Source organism: Tachypleus tridentatus, chromosome 2 (assembly GCF_004210375.1).
Source record: "Tachypleus tridentatus isolate NWPU-2018 chromosome 2, ASM421037v1, whole genome shotgun sequence".
NCBI lineage: Eukaryota > Metazoa > Arthropoda > Merostomata > Xiphosura > Limulidae > Tachypleus > Tachypleus tridentatus.
In genome coordinates, this window is record NC_134826.1 from 8,881,167 (window position 1) to 8,908,081 (window position 26,915).

General features: G+C 30.9%; 2 protein-coding genes across 2 annotated transcripts in view; both read left to right on the top strand.

The window, feature by feature from the left end:
- LOC143237813 (unconventional myosin-Ie-like) overlaps positions 1 to 26,915 on the top strand; it is a 524,866-nt gene that overhangs the window by 24,869 nt on the left and 473,082 nt on the right. Inside the window, exons 8-14 of the mRNA XM_076477435.1 lie at positions 1,713 to 1,857; positions 2,488 to 2,602; positions 2,887 to 3,056; positions 5,788 to 5,847; positions 6,809 to 6,894; positions 7,541 to 7,690; positions 8,652 to 8,800. Of these exons, the coding sequence (XP_076333550.1) occupies positions 1,713 to 1,857; positions 2,488 to 2,602; positions 2,887 to 3,056; positions 5,788 to 5,847; positions 6,809 to 6,894; positions 7,541 to 7,690; positions 8,652 to 8,800 (875 nt within the window). The remainder of the gene's footprint in view (positions 1 to 1,712; positions 1,858 to 2,487; positions 2,603 to 2,886; positions 3,057 to 5,787; positions 5,848 to 6,808; positions 6,895 to 7,540; positions 7,691 to 8,651; positions 8,801 to 26,915) is intronic.
- On the top strand, positions 10,458 to 26,799 carry LOC143237824 (unconventional myosin-Ie-like). Its single transcript, XM_076477462.1, has 4 exons — positions 10,458 to 10,632; positions 11,133 to 11,328; positions 22,647 to 22,822; positions 25,670 to 26,799. The coding sequence occupies exons 3-4, from the start codon at positions 22,663 to 22,665 to the stop codon at positions 25,744 to 25,746; spliced, it is 237 nt and encodes a 78-aa protein (XP_076333577.1). The 5' UTR covers positions 10,458 to 10,632; positions 11,133 to 11,328; positions 22,647 to 22,662; the 3' UTR covers positions 25,747 to 26,799.

Consider the following 26,915-nt stretch of genomic DNA (forward strand, 5'->3'; position numbering starts at 1 on the left):
TTGTTCTTTATAAACAATGTAGGTCTGTAACTTTTGAACTGCAGGTATTTGTTCTTTATAAACAATGTAGGTCTGTAACTTTTGAACTACAGGTACTTGTTCTTTATAAACAATGTAGGTCTGTAACTTTTGAACTGCAGGTACTTGTTCTTATAAACAATGTAGGTCTGTAACTTTTGAACTACAGGTACTTGTTCTTTATAAACAATGTAGGTCTGTAACTTTTGAACTGCAGGTACTTGTTCTTTATAAACAATGTAGGTCTGTAACTTTTGAACTACAGGTACTTGTTCTTTATAAACAATGTAGGTCTGTAACTTTTGAACTACAGGTACTTGTTCTTTATAAACAATGTAGGTCTGTAACTTTTGAACTACAGGTACTTGTTCTTTATAAACAATGTAGGTCTGTAACTTTTGAACTGCAGGTACTTGTTCTTTATAAACAATGTAGGTCTGTAACTTTTGAACTACAGGTACTTGTTCTTTATAAACAATGTAGGTCTGTAACTTTTGAACTACAGGTACTTGTTCTTTATAAACAATGTAGGTCTGTAACTTTTGAACTGCAGGTACTTGTTCTTTATAAACAATGTAGGTCTGTAACATTTGAACTACAGGTACTTGTTCTTTATAAACAATGTAGGTCTGTAACTTTTTAACTACAGGTACTTGTTCTTTATAAACAATGTAGGTCTGTAACTTTTGAACTACAAGTACTTGTTCTTTATAAACACAAGAGATAGTAACAGTTAAGTCTAGTTTTTCCACAATTACATTTGATTAAATTCTAATGATAATTGGTACTAATCCCATTCACTCTCAGTGGTGGTTAAGTATATTTAGTAACCATATTAATTAGTAGAAGTGGTTACATATATTTAGTAACCATATTGATTAGTAGAAGTGGTTACACATACTTAGTAATCATATTAATCAGTAGAAGTGGTTACATGTGTTTAGAAGCATATTAATTAGTATAAGTGGTTACAAATATTTAGTAACAATATTAATAAGTGGAAGTGGTTACATATTGGTAGTAACCATATTAATAAGTAGAAGTGGTTACAAATATTTAATAATCACATTAATTTTTCAAAGTAGTTACAAATGTTTATAGTAACCTAGTTAATTTCTAGTGACAGTTAAAAATGTTTATATTATTTTAATTCTAGTGACAGTTACAAATGTTTATATTATTTTAATTCTAGTGACAGTTACAAATGTTTATAGTAATTTAATTTTTAGTGACAGTTACAAATGTTTATATTATTTTAATTCTAGTGACAGTTACAAATGTTTATAGTAATTTAATTTCTAGTGACAGTTACAAATGTTTATACTAATCTAGTTAACTTCTAGTGACAGTTACAAATGTTTATAGTAATCTAGTTAACTTCTAGTGACAGTTACAAATGTTTATAGTAATCTAGTTTACTTCTAGTGACAGTTACAAATGTTTATACTAATCTAGTTTACTTCTAGTGACAGTTACAAATATTTAGAGAACTTGTATAGAAAAAAACTAATGATGTAGGTTATGTGATTCTTTGGTCCAATTCTCACATCTCATCTTGTGGGTTTGAGAACACACATGAAGAGAACCACTTTCTTACAGATATTGCTTTTGTATAGCTCATTTCAATCCAACAAAACTCGCTGTGTTATTAATTTACTACTCATTTAATAAGTTTCTGTGTTATTTACCTACAGGTATTCAATTTTGACAAAGGAGACCTGGCCCAGTTGGCAAGGAGACATCAGAAAAGGAGTAATGCATATTTTGAATCATGCTGACTTAGAAAAGGATGAGTATCAGCTGGGTACAACTAAACTCTTTATCAAGGCTCCAGAATCAGTAAGTTTATTGTGGTATTGTTGTTCTCAAATATTATGTCCTGTTTGACAATTGATGTCTTTTTCAGAACCTAGAAGCAGTGAATTAATTACCCTGAAATATTATGCCCTATTTAGTTACAGTGAGTCATATTGCAACCTCTATCAAAGCTTTATAATTAATAAGTTGATCATTATTTATTATTATTAAATATTATGCCTCGTTGTAATATATCCAATCATACTGTAGCTTCTGTCAACTAGTACTTTTATCTAGTCTATTTCTGTACGATGGGTTCTACTCTTTGTTTTGTTACATCCTTTGTCTTCTGACTGTTTCATTTCTTTACAACTCTAATATCACTTTAAAATATTACCAGTATATTTTCTTCTCACATTCTTATTGATGTAGTTAGTAATTCCAGTCAGCAGTCGTGCTATTATTAATTTTTACTTCCTGTTTCAGGAAATTTGTTTACTGTCACTTACTTTCATTAAGCATTTTAAGTCAGTTCTAGTGATTGTTTAAAGTAAATGTTATTTACCTAACACAAGTAGAATGAACTTACAATGTAAAGTTAAGTAGTGTATCACTATGTTTGACTGTAAGCAGTAATTTGTTGCATTTTAATAACATTTGGTATTTGTTTAGCTTTTTCTTTTGGAAGAAAGAAGAGAAAGAATGTATGACAGTTATGCACGTGTGATACAGAAAGCTTTCCGACGTTATGTAGCAAGAAGACACTACATGAAACTGAAAACACAAGGTGGGACAATAAACCAAACATTTTGAACAGCATATGCAATGTAAACATATATATATATATACTTTCATTACATTTATTAATAAATATTGCTATAATATTTTGATTAATATTTAGCTGAAATATAACAGTCTAAAGGTATGTAACTTACACAATGTATTGTAGATGTCTTGAGTGAATCATGCAGACAAGAAACTGTTTGAAAACTGGTGGTTGTCTTAGTTTGCTATCAGTATTTCAATGTACTTTACTTTTTCATGTTTTACAAAAATCTTCATGTTTCTTAGCTGCTGATTTACTCTATGGAAAGAAGGAGAGAAGACGTTACAGCATTAACAGAAATTTTATTGGCGACTACATTGGTTTGGATGAGTTTCCTGCAATCCGTGTTCTTGTCGGAAAAAGAGAGCACATAGAATTTGCTGGCACAGTTAAAAAGTTTGACAGGAGGTTTAAGGTATCCCAAGATTTGTTGACCAGAACTATTTACATATTAATAATAGATTTTATCAAATAGCCAGACCAGGGTAACTTTTATGTTGGTATCAATGATTTTGTGAGTGAAAAAGTTTTAAAAAGAATCATTTTCTTGAAGCGTGTAGCTATTAATGAACCTATTATTATTATTATTATTATAGATAAATAAAAATAATAATGTGTGTAATATATATATATAAATTATAGATATATAAAATCAATAATACTTGTGTAATATATATTATAGATAAATAAAAATAGTATCTGTGTAATATATATATTATAGATAAATAAAAATATCTGTGTAACATATATATATAGATAAATAAAAATAATAATATCTGTGTAATATATATATTATAGATAAAAATAATAATATCTGTGTGATATGTATAAATATATTTTAAAAGAAAGATAAGAAATTGGTTCAATTGTCACATGCATCAGTAACTGTATTTTCAGGTTGGGCCAGACATAGCAAAGCAGTTAGGGTGCTCAACTAGTTATCTGAGGGTGGTGGGTTCGATTTCCTGTAATACCAAATTTGCTCGCCCTTTCAGCTGTTGGGGCATTATAATGTGATTGTCAGTCCCACCACTTGCTGGTAAAAGAGTAGCCCAAGAGTTAACAGTGGGTGGTGATGACTATCTTCCTTCTCTCTAGTATTACACTGCTAAATTAGGGCTGGCTAGTTCAGGTAGCCTGTGTGTAGCTTTGCACAAGCTTCCAAAAACAAACATACATTTTTGTGTCATTTCAAATACATATGTAAACTTTGAGTGAGTATAATGCAGTAGGGACAATAATTTTACTTTTCCTGTAACAGTAATTAATATTATAAATGTAACGCACTGTTATATACTCCAGTGATTGGCCTGTTCTGCATTTGTTTTCACTGATACCTTAAGCAGTTGCTGTGGATGTTTAGCTGTAAACATTCTTTTTTGGTACTGAATGTAACAGATGTAGTGTTGATGACATTATAACACATGTAATGCACATGATCTTATGACACATATAGATCAGATGACATAATACATTCATCTGTGGTTTTACTTTGTGGTTTGCTTTAAAAGATACTGTACTTCTTTTGGTTTTTCAAGAAAAGTATATCTCAATCTCAAAATAAGAATTATTAACTTCTAGGTTAAAACTGTTGTATGAAGTTTGACAATTAACTTCTAGGTTAAAACTGTTGTATGAAGTTTGACAATTAACTTCTGGGTTAAAACTGTTGTATGAAGTTTGACAATTAACTTCTGGGTTAAAACTGTTGTATGAAGTTTGACAATTAACTTCTAGGTTAAAACTGTTGTATGAAGTTTGACAATTAACTTCTGGGTTAAAACTGTTGTATGAAGTTTGACAATTAACTTCTGGGTTAAAACTGTTGTATGAAGTTTGACAATTAACTTCTAGGTTAAAACTATTGTATGAAGTTTGACAATTAACTTCTAGGTTGAAACTGTTGTATGAAGTTTGACAATTAACTTCTAGGTTAAAACTGTTGTATGAAGGTTGACAATTAACTTCTGGGTTAAAACTGTTGTATGAAGTTTGACAATTAACTTCTGGGTTAAAACTGTTGTATGAAGTTTGACAATTAACTTCTGGGTTAAAACTGTTGTATGAAGTTTGACAATTAACTTCTGGGTTAAAACTGTTGTATGAAGTTTGACAATTAACTTCTGGGTTAAAACTGTTGTATGAAGTTTGACAATTAACTTCTGGGTTAAAACTGTTGTATGAAGTTTGACAATTAACTTCTGGGTTAAAACTGTTGTATGAAGTTTGACAATTAACTTCTGGGTTAAAACTGTTGTATGAAGTTTGACAATCAATGAAAGTATAGAGAAAAAAAATTGAAACATTCTAAATGTTACAAATATTTGGATGAATTTGATTGGATATTCAGATGAATTTCTGAATTTTCTTTTATAAAACTATATTTAGAGGGAGAATTCCTGGACATTACAAAGGGAGAGAAAATACTACATTTGGACACACAAAAAAAGACAGAACAAGAAACAGAAATTGTGAAAGAAAAGGACAAGAAATAAAATAAAATAAAATAAAATAAAGAATAGAATGAAACAGAACATGAGCCTAAAGATCTCACATGACACAAGCAAGACTGTGTTTGTGATCCATTACAGACATGAAACTAAAGATCTCACATAACACAAGCTAGACTGTGTTTGTGATCCATTACAGACATTAGCCTAAAGATCTTACATAACACAAGCTAGACTGTGTTTGTGATCCATTACAGACATGAGCCTAAAGATCTCACATAACACAAGCTAGACTGTGTTTGTGATCCATTACAGACATGAGCCTAAAGATCTCACATAACACAAGCTAGACTGTGTTTGTAATCCATTACAGACATTAGCCTAAAGATCTCACATAACACAAGCTAGACTGTGTTTGTGATCCATTACAGATTTATGTATTATAATAGAAAGACACTGATATTTAGAAGTACAGTGAAAAGAATGCTTTTGAGTTATCTTTCAATTTGTGAGTGTAAGAATATTATGGTGGGTTTGTCGTCATGTATTAGCATAGTGAATGATTGTTAAGTTTCATTTCATTGCTAACTTACCAATGTTAAATTGCAATTTAAGATTGAATTTGAATGAAGTTGCTAAAAATATTTGTGGTTTTTCACTCATTGACTCTGTTATGTTTGAAATTTTATTTGTTAGATCACAAAACGAGATTTGGTATTAACACAAAAGTGCCTTTACCTCATTGGAAGAGAAAAGGTTGGTATAACTTTTAATGTAATTTGGTTTGGATTAAATTAACTGGTTTTATAGGAGTAAACTTGTGTCACTTGTAATGAAGTGGAATTGAAGTTACCAGTAACTCTCAAAGTCCACAGAATACTAGTGAAAATGTCATGTCTTGCTCGTGTTACACATATTTTTGTAAACACAGATATTACTTAAGAGATTTGATGAAGAATAATAAATAATTTCTTTCATATTAAAAATTTTAAAACTTTTGTGTGATGTATGTAATAATTTTAGTTATTTCGATACTAGGGTAGGATTTTCAGTAGGATGTGAAAAATGTTTATGTTAAAAATTAATTTAATTGTTCTAGAAATGGATAATAACTAGAAATATATTAAATATGAAAGGGAACTGCTATTTGTATCACAGAAATCTGTAAATCACTATCCAATGTTTTAAAAGCAAATATTCCTTCTTGAAGGTTAAATTTCTAAACAATGTAAAGAAGTGATGTCAATCTTCCAAAAATGTTTTCATGTTTGTTTTAGGCTGGGCATGACCAGGTGGGTTAAGGTGTTTGACCCGTAATCTGAGGGTCGCAAGTTCAACTCCCCGTTGCATCAAACATGCTCACCATTTCAGTTATTGGGGCATTATAATGTACTGTCAATCCTACTATTCATTGGTAAAAGAGTAGCCCAAGAGTTGGCAGTGGGTGGTGATGACTAGCTGTCTTTTCTCTAGTCTTACACTGCTAAATTAAGGATGACTAATACAGATAGCCCTTCTGTAGCTTTGTGTGAAATTCAAAAACAGACATGTTTGTTTTATATAATTTGTACTTCGTTCTGTTACTAGTATGATAGTGTTGTTATTTGTGTGTTTTCAGTAATGATTTTTAAAACAGTTAAAGATTTTATTACTTTTCTCATGTTTAAATTCATAAATATTTACATAAAGTAATGATTGTTAACTTCTTTCATATTAGGTTAAAAAAGGACCTGAGAAAGGACTTGTGAAAGAAGTGATTAAAAGAAAAATAGAACTTGAAAATATCAACCAGATATCAGTTAGGTACATATTTTCATTTCTTTTTATGTGCATGCATTAATTTTTAATGTAAACATTATAAAGGTTTAACAAAGTTAACTTTGTTGAACTTTTAACAGTTTTTTCCCTTTTAACATAAAATTTTCCATTAGTTCTGTGTTTCTATGAAAAAATATTATAATGATTAAAATGTTTGAAGTAAAATGATTCATTTTAACTGTTCCTAAACAGAATTTACAACTAAATAAAGGCATGAAGGTATTGTGTTCTATCTGTTACAATAAGATTGACTTACACATATGGTAATCACAGTACATTACTGTGTCCTTTATTAATGAATCGATTTTGTTTTGGAAATTTACCAAATGTTCACACTTACAACTATTAATTATTTCTTCCACTGAAATGCTACTTCAAAGAACATACCTCTTGTCTTCATGATTAAATTAAAACTGTTTAAATAAAATAAAAGTAAAGGTGGATCTTTCCTGGCTACTTGTTTCTGGATAAATGTTTTTGCTCACTCAAGGAAAACCTCAACATGGAGCATTAGCAAAATAAGGAACACTCTAGCATTGTAATTCATTTTCTATGTCACAGTTGCTTGTTTTATGAGACAGAATAGCAGTTGCTAGAGAAAACTTAAGTTATATGGAATTCCCTCTTACAGCACACATCAAGATGACTTGTTAGTCATTCAGGTGAAAAATGACTATGACAGTCTTCTAGAATGTATGTTTAAGACAGAACTTTTGACTGTGCTTGACAAAACCTTTCATAAAAGGTTTGAGAAAGCTTTGCCTCTGAGTTTTTCTGACAGGTAAGAATTAATACTAAAGTGTTTAAAAGGAATAATTGGGCTATCATAATTTGAAATGTGTTTTATATGGAACTTTATGTGTGCAGATGTAGTAAGTGAATTAATAACCTGAAATGTTTGTTCTCAAAGATATAGAAGTTGTTGAATAAAGTACTCTTTTATTTACTGTTTTATAGTTGCTTGCGTAACTATACCACACACACGGAGACATGTGTATACACACCTGGTAGTAATGTGTAATGTGTAATTACAAAATGAGAACATAACGTGTATAAGTCAACAAAACTTATCAACAACCACAAAACAATGAAGTGAAAACATTTTAAAATGTAATCCAAAAACTCACAAAAAACAACAATGTCAAAAACCCATCACTTGAAATGTATACCAGCATATAGCTATTACACTTTTTTAAACAGGTTATATGAAAGTTCATGTTTGTTGATAGAAATGTCTAAGACATTTAGTTTATTTTTTATAGGTGCGAGTGAAAATCGTTTGCATACAAAGAAGTTGATAAAAAGTTAAATACCATTCATGACCAAATAGTTTTTGTTTTGTTTTTTTGGCATGTTTTACACCTGTACATTTTTAAATTAAGTTTTAATGTAGATATATAAACAGTTATTTTCTATGTGTTTTTTATGATGTTCTCCTTTGTTTATCCAATAGGTTTTTACAGTTTATAGTTTCCATTACTGTCAAAAACTCAGAATGAACTTCAAGGACAGAATCATTTTTAACACCATATAAAGTTATTCCCACTTTGGAAGCATTGTACATTAGTTTCAAGGAACTGTTATTAGTTCAATGTGGATATCTTAAAATTTCACTGTATATCCCCATGTACCTAATGCTTTTATAAAATATTTGGTAGTTTATGTAATAGTGGATGTTTGTTAGGTTTTTATACGTCTTGTTAGATTAGGAATTTCTTATACAGACTCTGTTTACGTCACAGCATGCAGTTCCGTGTCAAGAAAGAAGGATTTGTAGGGGGAGGAATGAAACAAGTTAAAGTTTCGACAGGTCAAGGAGATTTAACGGTGATGAGGCCTAGTGGCAACATCCTTTTGGTTTACATTGGTCCTGGATTAGCAAAAGATACACGTAAGACATAATTGTTTTCAGTTTTTTAAGTTTTTGCATGAATTAATCATAAAATGTGATTATGATACTTGTACAGTTGCTGTTGGTAAACTTGCTTTTGCTGAGTGTTAAAAAAACGTTAAGATATAATAGTATTGATGTGTATATACGGTAGATACTTTAGACTCTTCAACTAATAATAAGGAGATGTATTCTGTAGAATACACAGTAGATTCAGGAGGTTAATTGCATTCTATTTGAATAATTTATTTTTACTAATGCAGTGATATGTTGCTGAAAAACGTGAGTCAGTACACCAGAGGCAATCTGTAACATCTCTACACATTTGACAGATAATTCTTGATTACTCAGTGACATGATAAGTATTCATACAGTGAAATATTTTAGTATACAACCAAAGGAAAGAAGGGAGCATTCAATATTTTCTACAAAATTAGAAAACTACTCTTTCATCTACTAAGTAAAAACTGTAGTTATCAAAGAGAATCTTCCAACCCCCTTGTGGTGAATCTGGGACCATCTTGTACAGTTAACCAAATATTAAACAAGTATTTAAAATAAACAGAAACAAACTTTCAACCATGTGTCTAAAGAAACAGCTCATTCTATGAGAAATATGACTGAAAAAATTGTAATCTCGATAGTTTCACTTAACCAAATACATTTGTTGAGTCATCCATGGATGTTCAACAAGCACATATGGGTGTGATGGTTGGGTGTTCGTATACCTTTGGCCATGTAGTGTATTTGTTAAGTCATCCATGACACATTTGTGCTCTTTGTTTATTTAAGTGTGATCTTGGAGGTCAAAGGTTACATCCTATGAAATATCTGTTTATAGTTTATCATAATATTTGGTCTAAGACAGACTTTGCCATATCTGCAGAAGCTGTTTCAATGACATTATGTGGTTAAAAAGCAGTGGTCATCGGATTAAACACAATCAGTGACAGTACAACTATCTCTCAGAGTAACATAAGAAATTATCTTCATAATTTCATCTTGTTCTGTACAATAAAAGAACCTTCCTGATTGTTTTATGCCATTGTTAAACATTCTGTGAACAATGTTGATTTTGAAGTTTGCTAAGTCACAACCATGAAAAAAAACAAGCTCAAATTCTACAAGATAAAAACTGTGGTTATGAAACTGTGAAATAAACCTTTAAAAATGAAGAAAGGTTGTTTCTTAACATTTTATGTTGATAATGTTTTAGGTACATTAGAAACTTCATGGCCAAAAGCCAAGAAATTTCTTTAATATCTCATTGTATTATTAATAATGTCTACTGTAAACTTAACACTTTCTATTTTGATAAGTTTTATGTCTGTTCAGTTATCAGCAGAGAATGGCTTAGTGGGTTAGCATGCCAAACTGTGAGTACGAGGGTTCAGATTTCTGTCTTGATAGTGCAAAAGTAGTGTTATAAAATTGAAAGTTAAATCCCACAATTCCATTTAAGTATTTCAAGAGTGTGAGATGTTGACTAGCCACATTCCCTTTAGTTTATCAGTTGAAATTTAGGATCAGCTGTTGAAGCAAGTAGCCCTTGTACTTTGTGTGTTGTAACATGCTGGAGTTTTTTGTTTTTTTTTTAAACTTACTGACAGACAGTTAGTGTCAAATTCTAAGAATTCTTGACCATTTTACTCATTAGGGCCAGGACTTGGCAGTCAGTAGACCACAACTTAAACCAGTTTAAATCTTCAACGAGAGGTTTTGCGTGATGTACAACCACCAAGTCAGCGTATCAACATCTCAGGAGAGAGCCTCCTCCTCCTAATTTTCCCCACCTCCTGTTCCTGAGGAAGAAAGGACATCATCTACACATGGTAACAATAATAATTCAAGTAAATCTTCGTGGTAAATTTTCATGAGTAGTTTAGAAGTTCTCCCCTAACATAAAAAAAAAAACACCTACTTTTTCAAATTTTATTCTGAAGCTTCTCCGTAGTTTTTCCAACTGAATTAATTTTAATTAATTAATTAATCACCATTGTGATAAATTTCACTAAAAATAGTTTTCAGATTTAGGAATTTTTAGAAAGAGCAAAATGTTCAGTAATCAGCTAAAATAAGTAATATAAATAAAATAATTTATGTTAACAGGAAAATAGTTTTCAATTACTTGTGCTTCTTATTGTAATTGAAAATGCAACATCTCAATTTTACCTTTTATATTCTTGATAATTTCCTAAAAATTCATCATAGAAGTTTTAATTTTTGGTGAAAAGGTATGAAAAATTGTTATAACCTATTTAGTATCACAAAGGTGACACTTTTGGATTATTTAAAGGTGTTTGGTTAGAATTTCTATAATATTCACTTACAGTTCCCTCTACTGGTGCTAAAGGAAAGGTACGAAGTACAAACATCAGGCATAACTCCAACACAGTACCTTTTTTACCTGAAGGCTTTACACAACAGATAGCTCACCGATTGAATCAAGCTGTTATATCAAGACAGACAAGTGCCTCTAAAGAAAACCAATGTGTCCAGCAAGTTTTACCAGATGCTGGAATTTCAAAGTAACTAATTTAATCAAAGTTTATATTTAGCTTCACAAGCTTTAAGTAAAATTATAGAAGTTGTCATCAACAAGTGGTCACACTGCTCAACTTTTGAAAATTTATATATATCTCAATATAATTCCCAATAATTTGACATGAAAATGTTTTGTTTTTCATTAATATGATATTTCATAATTCTAAAAGATGAAAGTTCAGTGATTTTAATGTAGTGGTTTCAGTGTTTTATTTTTAGGTGTAGCAATGTTTGATTACTTCAGTAAATCTTACATTGTTTACAACTTCTATTCTTTGTTACGTTAACACTTAGCTGCAGTATTCTTAATGAAATTAGGAATCCCTAAAATATCTTTGTTAACCTGAAGATGATCTTGGAAGGTCAAAACATTGTTTTCTCATGATCAATAAATGTATTAATACCCATTTCAGCTGTTCTGAGATATGTTGTGTAGACTTAAATAGTGCATGAAACATTAAATGACACGATGAAAACATCAATAATAGTGAAAACAAAAGATATTTAACAAAGCAATATGTGGTTGTGTGTGTTTTTATAGTAGTAACACTATCATGGTTGTGTTTTTATAGTAATAACACTATCATGGTTGTGTGTGTTTTTACAGTAGTAACACTATCATGGTTGTATGTGTTTTTATAGTAGTAACACTATCATGGTTGTGTGTTTTTATAGTAATAACACTATCATGGTTGTGTGTGTTTTTACAGTAGTAACACTATCATGGTTGTATGTGTTTTTATAGTAGTAACACTATCATGGTTGTGTGTGTTTTTATAGTAGTAACCCTATCATGGTTGTGTGTGTTTTTATAGTAGTAACACTATCATGGTTGTGTGTGTTTTTATAGTAGTAACATTATCATTACATTATGGTTGTAATACTATCATGGTTGTTTGTGTTTTTATAGTAGTAACACTATTGTGGTTGTGTGTGTTTTCGTAGCAGTAACATTATCATGGTTGTGTGTGTTTTTATAGTAGTAACACTATCATGGTTGTGTGTGTCATGATAGTAGTAACACTATCATGATTGTGTGTCTTTTTATAATAGTAACATTATCATGGTTGTGTGTGTTTTTATAGTAGTAACATTATCATTACATTATGGTAGTAACACTATCATGGTTGTGTGTGTTTTTATAGTAGTAACACTATCATGGTTGTATGTGTTTTCGTAGCAGTAACATTATCATGGTTGTGTGTGTTTTTATAGTAGTAACACTATTGTGGTTGTGTGTGTTTTCATAGTAGTAACATTATCATGGTCGTGTGTGTTTTTATAGTAGTAATACTATCATGGTTGTGTGTCTTTATAGTAGTAACATTATCATGGTTGTGTGTGTTTTTATATTAGTAACATTATCATGGTTGTGTGTGTTTTTATAGTAGTAACACTATCATGGTTGTGTGTGTTTTTATAGTAGTAACACTATCATGGTTGTGTGTGTGTTTTTATAGTAGTAACACTATCATGGTTGTGTGTGTGTATTATAGTAGTAACACTATCATGGTTGTGTGTGTTTTTATAGTAGTAACATTATCATGGTTGTGTGTATTTTTATAGTAGTTATACTATCATGGTTGTGTGTGTTTTTATAGTAGTTATACTATCATGGTTGTGTGTGTTTTTATAGTAGCAATACTATCATGGTTGTGTGTTTTTATAGTAGTAACATTATCATGGTTGTGTGTGTTTTTATAGTAGTAACACTATCATTATCATGGTTGTATGTTTTTATAGTAGTAACACTATCATGGTTGTGTGTGTTTTATAGTAGTAACATTATCATGGTTGTGTGTGTTTTTATAGTAGTAACACTATCATGGTTGTGTGTGTTTTGATAGTAGTAACACTATCATGGTTGTGTGTGTTTTTATAGCAGTAACATTATCATTACATTATGGTAGTAATACTATCATGGTTGTTTGTGTTTTTATAGTAGTAACACTATCATGGTTGTGTGTGTTTTTATAGTACTTACACTATCGTGGTTGTGTGTGTTTTTATAATAATAACACTATCGTGGCTGTGTGTGTTTTTATAGTAGTAACACTATCATGGTTGTCTGTTTTTATAGTAGTAACACTATCATGGTTGTGTGTGTTTTTATAGTAGTAACATTATCATTACATTATGGTAGTAACACTATCGTGGTTGTGTGTGTTTTTATAGTAGTAACATTATCATTACATTATGGTAGTAATACTATCATGGTTGTTTGTGTTTTATAGTAGTAACACTATTGTGGTTGTGTGTGTTTTCATAGTAGTAACATTATCGTGGTTGTGTGTGTTTTTATAGTAGTAACACTATCATGGTTGTGAGTGTTTTTATAGTAGTAACACTATCATGGTTGTGTGTGTTTTTATAGTAGTAACACTATCATTATCATGGTTGTATGTATTTTTTATAGTAGTAACACCATCATGGTTGTGTGTTTTTATAGTAGTAACATTATCATGGTTGTGTGTGTTTTTTATAGTAGTCACACTCATGGTTGTGTGTGTTTTATAGTAGTAACACTATCATGGTTGTGTGTGTGTTTTTCGTAGCAGCAACATTATCATGGTTGTGTGTGTTTTTTATAGTAGTAATACTATCATGGTTGTGTGTTTTTATAGTAGTAACATTATCATGATTGTGTGTGTTTTTATAGTAGTAACATTATCATTACATTATGGTAGTAATACTATCATGGTTGTTTGTGTTTTATAATAGTAACACTATTGTGGTTGTGTGTGTTTTCATAGTAGTAACATTATCATGGTTGTGTGTGTTTTTATAGTAGTAACACTGTCATGGTTGTATGTGTTTTTATAGTAGTAACACTATCATGGTTGTCTGTGTTTTTATAGTAGTAACACTATCATGGTTGTCTGTGTTTTTATAGTAGTAACACTATCATGGTTGTGAGTGTTTTTATAGTAGTAACACTATCATGGTTGTGAGTGTTTTAATAGTACTAACACTATCATGGTTGTGTGTGTTTTTATAGTAGTAACACTATCATTATCATGGTTGTATGTATTTTTATAGTAGTAACACTATCATGGTTGTGTGTGTTTTTATAGTAGTAACATTATCATGGTTGTGTGTGTTTTTATAGTAGTAACACTATCATTATCATGGTTGTATGTATTTTTATAGTAGTCACACTCATGGTTGTGTGTGTTTTTATAGTATTTACACTCTCGTGGTTGTGTGTGTTTTTATAGTATTTACACTCTCATGGTTGTGTGTGTTTTTATAATAATAACACTATCATGGTTTTGTGTGTTTTTATAGTAGTAACATTATCATGGTTGTTTGAGTTTTTACAGTAGTAACACTATCATGGTTTTGTGTTTTTATAGTAGTAACACTATCATGGTTGTGTGTGTTTTTACAGTAGTAACACTATCATGGTTGTATGTGTTTTTATAGTAGTAACACTATCATGGTTGTGTGTGTTTTTATAGTAGTAACATTATCATTACATTATAGTAGTAATACTATCATGGTTGTTTGTGTTTTTATAGTAGTAACATTATCATGGTTGTGTGTGTTTTTATAGTATTTACACTCTCGTGGTTGTGTGTGTTTTTATAGTATTTACACTCTCGTGGTTGTGTGTGTTTTTATAATAATAACACTATCATGGTTTTGTGTGTTTTTATAGTAGTAACACTATCATGGTTGTGTGAGTTTTTATAGTAGTAACACTATCATGGTTGTGTGTGTTTTTACAGTAGTAACACTATCATGGTTGTGTGTTTTTATCGTAGTAACACTATCATGGTTGTGTGTGTTTTTACAGTAGTAACACTATCATGTTTGTATGTGTTTTTATAGTAGTAACACTATCATGGTTGTGTGTGTTTTTATAGTAGTAACATTATCATTACATTATGGTAGTAATACTATCATGGTTTTTTGTGTTTTTATAGTAGTAACACTATTGTGGTTGTGTGTGTTTTCATAGTAGTAACATTATCATGGTCGTGTGTGTTTTTATAGTAGTAACATTATCATGGTTGTGTGTGTTTTTATAGTAGTAACACTATCATGGTTGTGTGTGTTTTTATAGTAGTAACACTATAATGGTTGTGTGTGTGTTTTTATAGTAGTAACACTATCATGGTTGTGTGTGTGTATTATAGTAGTAACACTATCATGGTTGTGTGTGTTTTTATAGTAGTAACATTATCATGGTTGTGTGTATTTTTATAGTAGTTATACTATCATGGCTGTGTGTGTTTTTATAGTAGTTATACTATCATGGTTGTGTGTGTTTTTATAGTAGCAATACTATCATGGTTGTGTGTTTTTATAGTAGTAACATTATCATGGTTGTGTGTGTTTTTATAGTAGTAACACTATCATTATCATGGTTGTATGTTTTTATAGTAGTAACACTATCATGGTTGTGTGTGTTTTTATAGTAGTAACATTATCATGGTTGTGTGTGTTTTTATTGTAGTAACACTATCATGGTTGTGTGTGTTTTGATAGTAGTAACACTATCATGGTTGTGTGTGTTTTTATAGCAGTAACATTATCATTACATTATGGTAGTAATACTATCATGGTTGTTTGTGTTTTTATAGTAGTAACACTATCATGGTTGTGTGTGTTTTTATAGTACTTACACTATCGTGGTTGTGTGTGTTTTTATAATAATAACACTATCGTGGCTGTGTGTGTTTTTATAGTAGTAACATTATCATGGTTGTATGTGTTTTTATAGTAGTAACATTATCATTACATTATGGTAGTAATACTATCATGGTTGTTTGTGTTTTTATTGTAGTAACACTATCATGGTTTTGTGTGTTTTTATAGTAGTAACACTATCATGGTTGTGGGAGTTTTTATAGTAGTAACACTGTCATGGTTGTGTGTGTTTTTATAGTAGTAACATTATAATGGTTGTGTGTGTTTTTATAGTAGTAACACTATCATGGTTGTGTGTGTTTTTATAGTAGTAACACTATCATGGTTGTGTGTGTTTTTATAGTAGAAACACTATCATGGTTGTGTGTATTTTTATAGTAGTAACACTATCATGGTTGTGTGTGTTTTTATAGTAGTAACACTATCCTGGTTGTGTGTGTTTTTATAGTAGTAACATTATCATGGTTGTGTGTGTTTTTATAGTAGTAACCCTATCATGGTTGTGTGTGTTTTTATAGTAGTAACACTATCATGGTTGTGTGTGTTTTTATAGTAGTAACATTATCATTACATTATGGTTGTAATACTATCACGGTTGTTTGTGTTTTTATAGTAGTAACACTATTGTGGTTGTGTGTGTTTTCGTAGCAGTAACATTATCATGGTTGTGTGTGTTTTTATAGTAGTAATACTATCATGGTTGTGTGTTTTTATAGTAGTAACATTATCATGATTGTGTGTGTTTTTATAGTAGTAACATTATCATTACATTATGGTAGTAACACTATCATGGTTGTGTGTGTCATGATAGTAGTAACACTATCATGATTGTGTGTGTTTTTATAATAGTAACATTATCATGGTTGTGTGTGTTTTTATAGTAGTAACATTATCATTACATTATGGTAGTAACACTATCATGGTTGTGTGTGTTTTTATAGTTGTAACATTATCATTACATTATGGTAGTAACACTATCATGGTTGTGTGTGTTTTTATAGTAGTAACATTATCATTACATTATGGTAGTAATACTATCATGGTTGTTTGTGTTTTATAGTAGTAACATTATCATTACATTATGGTAGTAATACTGTCATGGTTGTTTGTGTTTTATAGTAGTAACACTATTGTGGTTGTGTGTGTTTTCATAGTAGTAACATTATCATGGTTGTGTGTTTTTTATAGTAGTAACACTATCATGGTTGTCTGTGTTTTTATAGTAGTAACACTATCATGGTTGTGTGTGTTTTTATAGTAGTAACACTATCATGGTTGTGTGTGTTTTTATAGTAGTAACATTATCATTACATTATGGTAGTAACACTATCATGGTTGTGTGTGTTTTTATAGTAGTAACATTATCATTACATTATGGTAGTAATACTATCATGGTTGTTTGTGTTTTATAGTAGTAACACTATTGTGGTTGTGTGTGTTTTCATAGTAGTAACATTATCGTGGTTGTGTGTGTTTTTATAGTAGTAACACTATCATGGTTACATGTGTTTTTATAGTAGTAACTATCATGGTTGTCTGTGTTTTTATAGTAGTAACACTATCATGGTTGTGAGTGTTTTTATAGTAGTAACACTATCATGGTTGTGTGTGTTTTTATAGTAGTAACACTATCATTATCATGGTTGTATGTATTTTTATAGTAGTAACACTATCATGGTTGTGTGTTTTTATAGTAGTAACATTATCATGGCTGTGTGTGTTTTTATAGTAGTCACACTCATGGTTGTGTGTGTTTTTATAGTAGTAACACTATCATGGTTGTGTGTGTTTTCGTAGCAGTAACATTATCATGGTTGTGTGTGTTTTTATAGTAGTAATACTATCATGGTTGTGTGTTTTTATAGTAGTAACATTATCATGATTGTGTGTGTTTTTATAGTAGTAACATTATCATTACATTATGGTAGTAATACTATCATGGTTGTTTGTGTTTTATAGTAGTAACACTATTGTGGTTGTGTGTGTTTTCATAGTAGTAACATTATCATGGTTGTGTGTGTTTTTATAGTAGTAACACTATCATGGTTGTCTGTGTTTTTATAGTAGTAACACTATCATGGTTGTCTGTGTTTTATAGTAGTAACACTATCATGGTTGTGTGTGTTTTTATAGTAGTAACACTATCATTATCATGGTTGTGTGTATATTTATAGTAGTAACACTATCATGGTTGTGTGTGTTTTCGTAGCAGTAACATTATCATGGTTGTGTGTGTTTTTATAGTAGTAACACTATCATGGTTGTGTGTTTTTATAGTAGTAACATTATCATGATTGTGTGTGTTTTTATAGTAGTAACATTAACATGGTTGTGTGTGTTTTTATAGTAGTAACATTATCATTACATTATGGTAGTAACACTGTCATGGTTGTGTGTGTTTTTATAGTAGTAACATTATCATTACATTATGGTAGTAATACTATCATGGTTGTTTGTGTTTTATAGTAGTAACACTATTGTGGTTGTGTGTGTTTTCATAGTAGTAACACTATCATGGTTGTGTGTGTTTTCGTAGCAGTAACATTATCATGGTTGTGTGTGTTTTTATAGTAGTAATACTATCATGGTTGTGTGTTTTTATAGTAGTAACATTATCATGATTGTGTGTGTTTTTATAGTTGTAACATTAACATGGTTGTGTGTGTTTTTATAGTAGTAACATTATCATGATTGTGTGTGTTTTTATAGTTGTAACGCTATCATTATTATGGTTGTATGTATTTTTATAGTAGTAACACTATCATGGTTGTGTGTGTTTTTATAGTAGTAACATTATCATGGTTGTGTGTGTTTTTATAGTAGTCACACTCATGGTTGTGTGTGTTTTTATAGTAGTAACACTATCATGGTTATGTGTGTTTTCGTAGCAGTAACATTATCATGGTTGTGTGTGTTTTTATAGTAGTAATACTATCATGGTTGTGTGTTTTTATAGTAGTAACATTATCATGATTGTGTGTGTTTTTATAGTAGTAACATTAACATGGTTGTGTGTGTTTTTATAGTAGTAACATTATCATTACATTATGGTAGTAACACTATCATGGTTTTGTGTGTTTTTATAGTAGTAACATTATCATTACATTATGGTAGTAATACTATCATGGTTGTTTGGGTTTTATAATAGTAACACTATTGTGGTTGTGTGTGTTTTCATAGTAGTAACATTATCATGGTTGTGTGTGTTTTTATAGTAGTAACACTGTCATGGTTGTATGTGTTTTTATAGTAGTAACACTCATGGTTGTCTGTGTTTTTATAGTAGTAACACTATCATGGTTGTCTGTGTTTTTATAGTAGTAACACTATCATGGTTGTGAGTGTTTTTATAGTAGTAACACTATCATGGTTGTGAGTGTTTTTATAGTAATAACACTATCATGGTTGTGTGTGTTTTTATAGTAGTAACACTATCATTATAATGGTTGTATGTATTTTTATAGTAGTAACACTATCATGGTTGTGTGTGTTTTTATAGTAGTAACATTATCATGGTTGTGTGTGTTTTTATAGTAGTAACATTATCATTATCATGGTTGTATGTATTTTTATAGTAGTCACACTCATGGTTGTGTGTGTTTTTATAGTATTTACACTCTCGTGGTTGTGTGTGTTTTTATAGTATTTACACTCTCATGGTTGTGTGTGTTTTTATAATAATAACACTATCATGGTTTTGTGTGTTTTTATAGTAGTAACACTATCATGGTTGTTTGAGTTTTTACAGTAGTAACACTATCATGGTTTTGTGTTTTTATAGTAGTAACACTATCATGGTTGTGTGTGTTTTTACAGTAGTAACACTATCATGGTTGTATGTGTTTTTATAGTAGTAACACTATCATGGTTGTGTGTGTCTTTTTATAGTAGTAACACTATCATGGTTGTGTGTGTTTTTATAGTAGTAACATTATCATTACATTATAGTAGTAATACTATCATGGTTGTTTGTGTTTTTATAGTAGTAACATTATCATGGTTGTGTGTGTTTTTATAGTATTTACACTCTCGTGGTTGTGTGTGTTTTTATAGTATTTACATTCTCGTGGTTGTGTGTGTTTTTATAATAATAACACTATCATGGTTTTGTGTGTTTTTATAGTAGTAACACTATCATGGTTCTTTGAGTTTTTATAGTAGTAACACTATCATGGTTGTGTGTTTTTATAGTAGTAACACTATCATAGTTGTGTGTGTTTTTACAGTAGTAACACTATCATGGTTGTGTGTTTTTATCGTAGTAACACTATCATGGTTGTGTGTGTTTTTACAGTAGTAACACTATCATGGTTGTATGTGTTTTATAGTAGTAACACCATCATGGTTGTGTGTGTTTTTTATAGTAGTAACACCATCATGGTTGTGTGTGTTTTTATAGTAGTAACATTATCATTACATTATGGTAGTAATACTATCATGGTTTTTTGTGTTTTTATAGTAGTAACACTTTTGTGGTTGTGTGTGTTTTCATAGTAGTAACATTACCATGGTCGTGTGTGTTTTTATAGTAGTAATACTATCATGGTTGTGTGTTTTTATAGTAGTAACATTATCATGGTTGTGTGTGTTTTTATAGTAGTAACATTATCATGGTTGTGTGTGTTTTTATAGTAGTAACACTATCATGGTTGTGTGTGTTTTTATAGTAGTAACACTATCATGGTTGTGTGTGTGTTTTTATAGTAGTAACACTATCATGGTTGTGTGTGTGTTTTATAGTAGTAACACTATCATGGTTTTGTGTGTTTTTATAGTAGCAATACTATCATGGTTGTGTGTCTTTATAGTAGTAACATTATCATGGTTTGTGTGTGTTTTATAGTAGCAACACCATCATTATCATGGTTGTATTTTTTTATAGTAGTAACACCATCATGGTTGTGTGTGTTTTATAGTAGTAACATTATCATGGTTGTGTGTGTTTTTATAGTAGTAACACCATCATGGTTGTGTGTTTTTTATAGTAGTAACACTATCATGGTTGTGTGTGTTTTTTATAGTAGCAACACCATCATGGTTGTGTGTGTGTTTTATAGTAGTAACACTATCATGGTTTTGTGTGTTTTTATAGTAGCAATACTATCATGGTTGTGTGTCTTTATAGTAGTAACATTATCATGGTTGTGTGTGTTTTTATAGTAGTAACACTATCATTATCATGGTTGTATGTTTTTATAGTAGTAACACTATCATGGTTGTGTGTGTTTTTATAGTAGTAACATTATCATGGTTGTGTGTGTTTTTATAGTAGTAACACTATCATGGTTGTGTGTGTTTTTATAGTAGTAACACTATCATGGTTGTGTGTGTTTTGATAGTAGTAACACTATCATGGTTGTGTGTTTTTTTATAGCAGTAACATTATCATTACATTATGGTAGTAATACTATCATGGTTGTTTGTGTTTTTATAGTAGTAACACTATCATGGTTGTGTGTGTTTTTATAGTACTTACACTATCGTGGTTGTGTGTGTTTGTATAATAATAACACTATCGTGGCTGTGTGTGTTTTTATAGTAGTAACATTATCATGGTTGTGTGTGTTTTTATAGTACTAACATTATCATTACATTATGGTAGTAATACTATCATGGTTGTTTGTGTTTTTATTGTAGTAACACTATCATGGTTTTGTGTGTTTTTATAGTAGTAACACTATCATGGTTGTGGGAGTTTTTATAGTAGTAACACTGTCATGGTTGTGTGTGTTTTTATAGTAGTAACATTATAATGGTTGTGTGTGTTTTTATAGTAGTAACACTATCATGGTTGTGTGTGTTTTTATAGTAGTAACACCATCATGGTTGTGTGTGTTTTTATAGTAGTAACATTATCATGGTTGTGTGTGTTTTTATAGTAGTAACACTATCATGGTTGTGTGAGTTTTTATAGTAGTAACATTATCATGGTTGTGTGTGTTTTTATAGTAGTAGCAATATAATTACCTTATAGTAGTAACACTATCATTACAAAAAATTGTTATATATTATATTAATTTGAATCGGTTGTATAGATCAGAGGCCACATTTGGAGTATTGTGTTCAGTCTTGAACTCCTAACCTTTGGAAAGACATTGAATTGTTGGAAAAGGTACACAGTTGTTATTATGATACGTGGAATAGAAAAGTGGTTGAATTAAGAAAAGTTTCCTGTTTTCTGTTGAGAACAGTCAGAAGGGATCTGATTGATTGGCAGTGTTGATGCATTATCTTGTTATTCCATTTCGTAGACACAAATATACATTTCGACAAGATAGGAGTCACCTTCACCTATTACTGCTTTAGTTTTGTAATAGGGAGGTTGAACAAGTTGCCTTCAAAGGTTGTAGATGCAGTGAGTTATGGGAAAGGTTGATAACTGTTTCAATAATAGAAACTGATTTTGAGTTGTTCTTTTTTATTTTAGTCCAATGGATAGAAAAACCAAAATGTTCGTTGTTGTCCTTTAATTACACATAACATGTTGTGATTTTTTTTATTCTCGTGAAAGCTGTAGTAATAAAGCTGATGTTTTAAAGGGCCTGCCCAGAAGTGTTTTAAATAGATTTTTATTTATTTACCTAAAAAAAGAAAAATTGATAAAAACACTTTTGTTGGCAAATTATTATTTTGTTTTTCGTTTTAGGATTAAGAGACAGAGTATGAGAGAAAACAAACCTTTACCTGGTGGTGGAAAACCCAAGCCTCCAACAAAACCTAAGCCTGCCTTACCACAGTGTAGGACTCTATATGCTTATGATGCACAAGATACCGATGAACTGTCTTTTGAGGCTGGAGTTTTGATAGGTATTGTAAAACAAGGTGAGGTTACAGTGAATAAATTACCACTAGAGGTAATATGGTAATTTGAATACTGTTTATCCAAGTGAAGAAGTCTTTGAGGTAATAATGTAGACAACTGTTTTAATGATATAGAGGAGCATTAATTTTGTCTTAACTTGCAAGTGATAAGTCAGTTGGAGGTTATCTTCTAGTTTATTTCAAGAAATAAATGTTCTCTGCTTTAAAATGTTTATTATTAATAACCATATGATTACCTTGTTCTTATAGTAACTAATATTTAATAAATTAATTAGTTCCACCATTTCTGTTTTCTAAATTCCAGACAAAAGGTTTAATCTTTCGAAAGCATAGCTTTTCCAAATCATAGATATAGTGAATACATTTTATTACTAGCTTTGTTTTTGTATGTTTAGTTACAGATGTGTGTCAAACTGTAACTTCAGTTCTTAGTAATAAGAGGCTTGCTTCACCACTGTAAAATAACTATAGTGTCATTTCCAAATTCTATCATATTTTCAAAGCTTAATTCAACTTTCTAAACACATTTTTAAGATGTTTAATCAGAATATTTTTATTCAGTTGCTGAACCAGCAAATTAGGTCACTGAAAAATTTATAAATTAATTACTACGTAAATAAGTTACAATAAAATATAACACTGCATAACAAAGTTTTTGCTTCTTGAACACTGTTGGATGTTCCTTATAGACTTTTGGCTGCTGATTACGAAAATCACATCCAAATTTGCCCATCACGTATCATTTCATTGAAATTTTCAGTTTTGTCATGTTTTTTCTCATATTTGTGTCCAAAAATGAAATTAAGCCAGGCTGGAAGCTGTTCTGTGGAAGTATGCAGCCTGGGCAGGCCGGAGCCAGCTTGACACTGTCTCAGCAGGCTATAAAAGTGGCTTGCATACACAGATACTGCTCATTGGATTATTATAGACCTTATAGTGTGTACGTATTGTTTCAGAACATAGCATTGCCTCAGTAGCACTGTAACAAGTAAGTAAGATGTTTTACAGGACGAATGGTGTCGGCCATTATGTCTCGTCAATGTCGTAACAGCCGTGATACATTCTGCTGTATTTGTGGCGAGTATACGCTTGTTTATCAGAGATGCTCAATGACTGCTCTTGTGAAGAAAGCATATGTACTGTTTGTCTGAAAGCTTGGCTCAGAGGCACTCGAAAGACAACGATGTTTGCTGTCCCGATGATATGGCAAGAACACAAAGACCACGTGACAGACTGTTACTTCTGTTTGACTAATGTGTCTGGTTTCTCTGCCAAAAACAAGAAGTCAATTGAATACCCTAGTTTGCCTTCAGTAATGAGACCTGTGCCACATGACGACAGTCTTCTGATTCCAAAACCACCAGATGAGTGGACCTTAGATGAACCAGATGAAGAAACTGCAATGCAGGGAACTGGCAGTGACATTGATCCACATTTTGAACCATGCTCCTCAGGTGATCCACATTTCATAGCACAGTCAGAATTAAACGATCTGGTCAGAAATTTGGGTCTGTCTAAAGCAAAATTCGAATGGCTGGGTTTGAGACTGCAGGAATGATGTCACCAGGTACGAAAATTTCTTTGCACAAGTTGACAGTCTCTGTTTCTGTGTTGACAGTTTCTGTTTCTGTGTTGACAGTCTCTGTTTCTCTGTTGACATAGAACGATTGTTCTCTGCTTTGGGTTGTGACCATGACCCGCAAGAGTGACGTCTCTTTATTGATTCATCAATATTAAGCCGTAAAGCTGTTCTGTTACACAATGACGACGTTCACCCTTCAATACCTGTTGGCTATGCAGCACACATGAAAGAAACTTATGAGAACATGGAAATGTTGCTGAAGCACATCCAGTACAACTGGAATAACTGTGGAGATCTGAAAGTCGTTGCTCTGTTACTGGGACTGCAGCTTGGCTATACAAAGTACTGTTGTTTCATCTGTGAATGGGACAGTCGTGCCAAATAGACACATTATTCTAGAGAGAGCTGGCCACTCCATAAAAAGTTAGTTCCTGGACAAAAAAAAATGTGGAGTTGAACTGCTTGTCGACCTAGGAAAGATTTTTTTGCCTCCTCTTCACATAAAATTCACTTATGAAAAATTTTGTGAAAGCAATGAACAAAGAAGGTGAAGGTTTTCATTATTTAAGACAGATGATCCCAAGAATAACTGAGGCGAAAATCAAAGAGGGCATTTTTGTTGGCCCTAAGATCAGACATGTTATAAGTGACAAGCGGTTCGAAGATCTGTTAGTTGGGCCAGAAAAATTGCCTGGAGAGCCTTCAAAGACGTTGTTGACAATTACAAAGCCCCACATTACATTCAGCTGGTAGACGAACTTCTCAAAGCGTACAAAACAATGAAGTGCAACATGTCACTCAAGATTCATTTCCTCCACTCACAGTTGAACTTCTCCGCAAATCTCAGTGCTGTCAGTGACGAACATGGCGAAAGGTTTCACCAGGACATTGCTACAATGGAAGAATGATATCAGGGCAACTAGAATCCATCAATGCTTGCTGACTACTGTTGGACACTGCAACATGATGCACCGGACATTGAATACAAACGAAAATCAGGAGCAAAACACTTTTATTAATTATGTTGAACTTAACAGCATATTAGAAATATACACTCAATTAAATACATTATTGCCAGTAAACAGTTAACTGTCTATTTCTCAGAGTTCCTACATGATGAAGCAAAACCAAAACTATATTTGTGCATACCAACCAGGTACCTGTCACAATCAGCAAAAATTTTTCAGGAAGCAAAACTTTTCAAAAATATTGTTGTGCAGTGTAATCAATATATTCTGATTTTTAATCAACTTGTCCTTTTTTAGATCCTTCTGGATGGTGGTTAGGTAAGCTGAAAGGAAAAGAAGGACTGTTTCCTGGAAATTATGTGGAAGTTTTGTAAAAAATAACATAAAATTAAAATGTATTTCATTTACTTATACCTCACGTTATATCAGTTTCTGTGTGACATGACGAAGAAGAAAACTTAAGTTTTCATTACATTGTAATAATAATGACTGTGATCAAACTTGTTATGTTTTCGTTTGCGAGTCGATTGAAACTTCTTAATGTGAATAAAATGTTGTTTTAATCAGTGATGTCGAGAAACCCACTTGTTGAGAAATTTATATGCAAAAACGGCTCGTTTGGGTTGAGAAAATATTTTACATAGAAGAGCGAACAACGTTTCGACCTTCTTCGGTCATCGTCAAATTACACAACCCCTTTCAAACATGTGGTCAGCTTCCGGTCAGTTACCTCTTTCTTTGTGAACCTGACGATGACCGAAGAAGGTCGAAACGTTGTTCGCTCTTCTATGTAAAATATTTTCTCAACCCAAAACGAGCCGTTTTTGCATATAAAATGTTGTTTTATTTTCTATATCTTTCAAAGAAAATAATAATGAATATTCCAGACTTTAAAGACCTTTTTATTGTTGATGCCATGTTGGTACTGTCTGTAAAAAATGTGTCACACATTAACATTCTGATGTGAACAGTTTGTTACTTATCTAGTAACATATTTTTCCTAGAGTGAAGTTGGTAATAACAGTTGTATAATAAGAAATCTATAAATTGGCAGTAAAAGTGTACCTTTAAATGACAATATAATAAATCAGGAAAGAATTATATTTTCTTGTCTCAGTGACTACATCTGAGTTTTATTATAGAAGTTGGAGTTCATACATTATTTGTGATTATTAATTTATTTTTCAAACTTTCTCTGTGAATACACTTATTCTTTATATAATTAAAATGAATAATGGTTGACAATTTGATAGCACTTTGCATAAAATGTTCACATATAAATATATACTATTGAGTGTATGTAAATTAGTTGAAAAACAATTTAAATAACCTTGCTGTCACTCTTCATAATTAAAGTTTATTTTGTATGTCACCTTCCTCTTTGCTCTTTGATTTCTAATAAATTTTGAAAAAAAAAAATTATGATACTAATGATATATATACACATGGAAAAGTGAATAAACTAGCTACAATAGATCTCGCTGTCAGATGATTAATTTCATGAATTCTGAACATAACATCAAAGTTTTAGTTAACATATTCA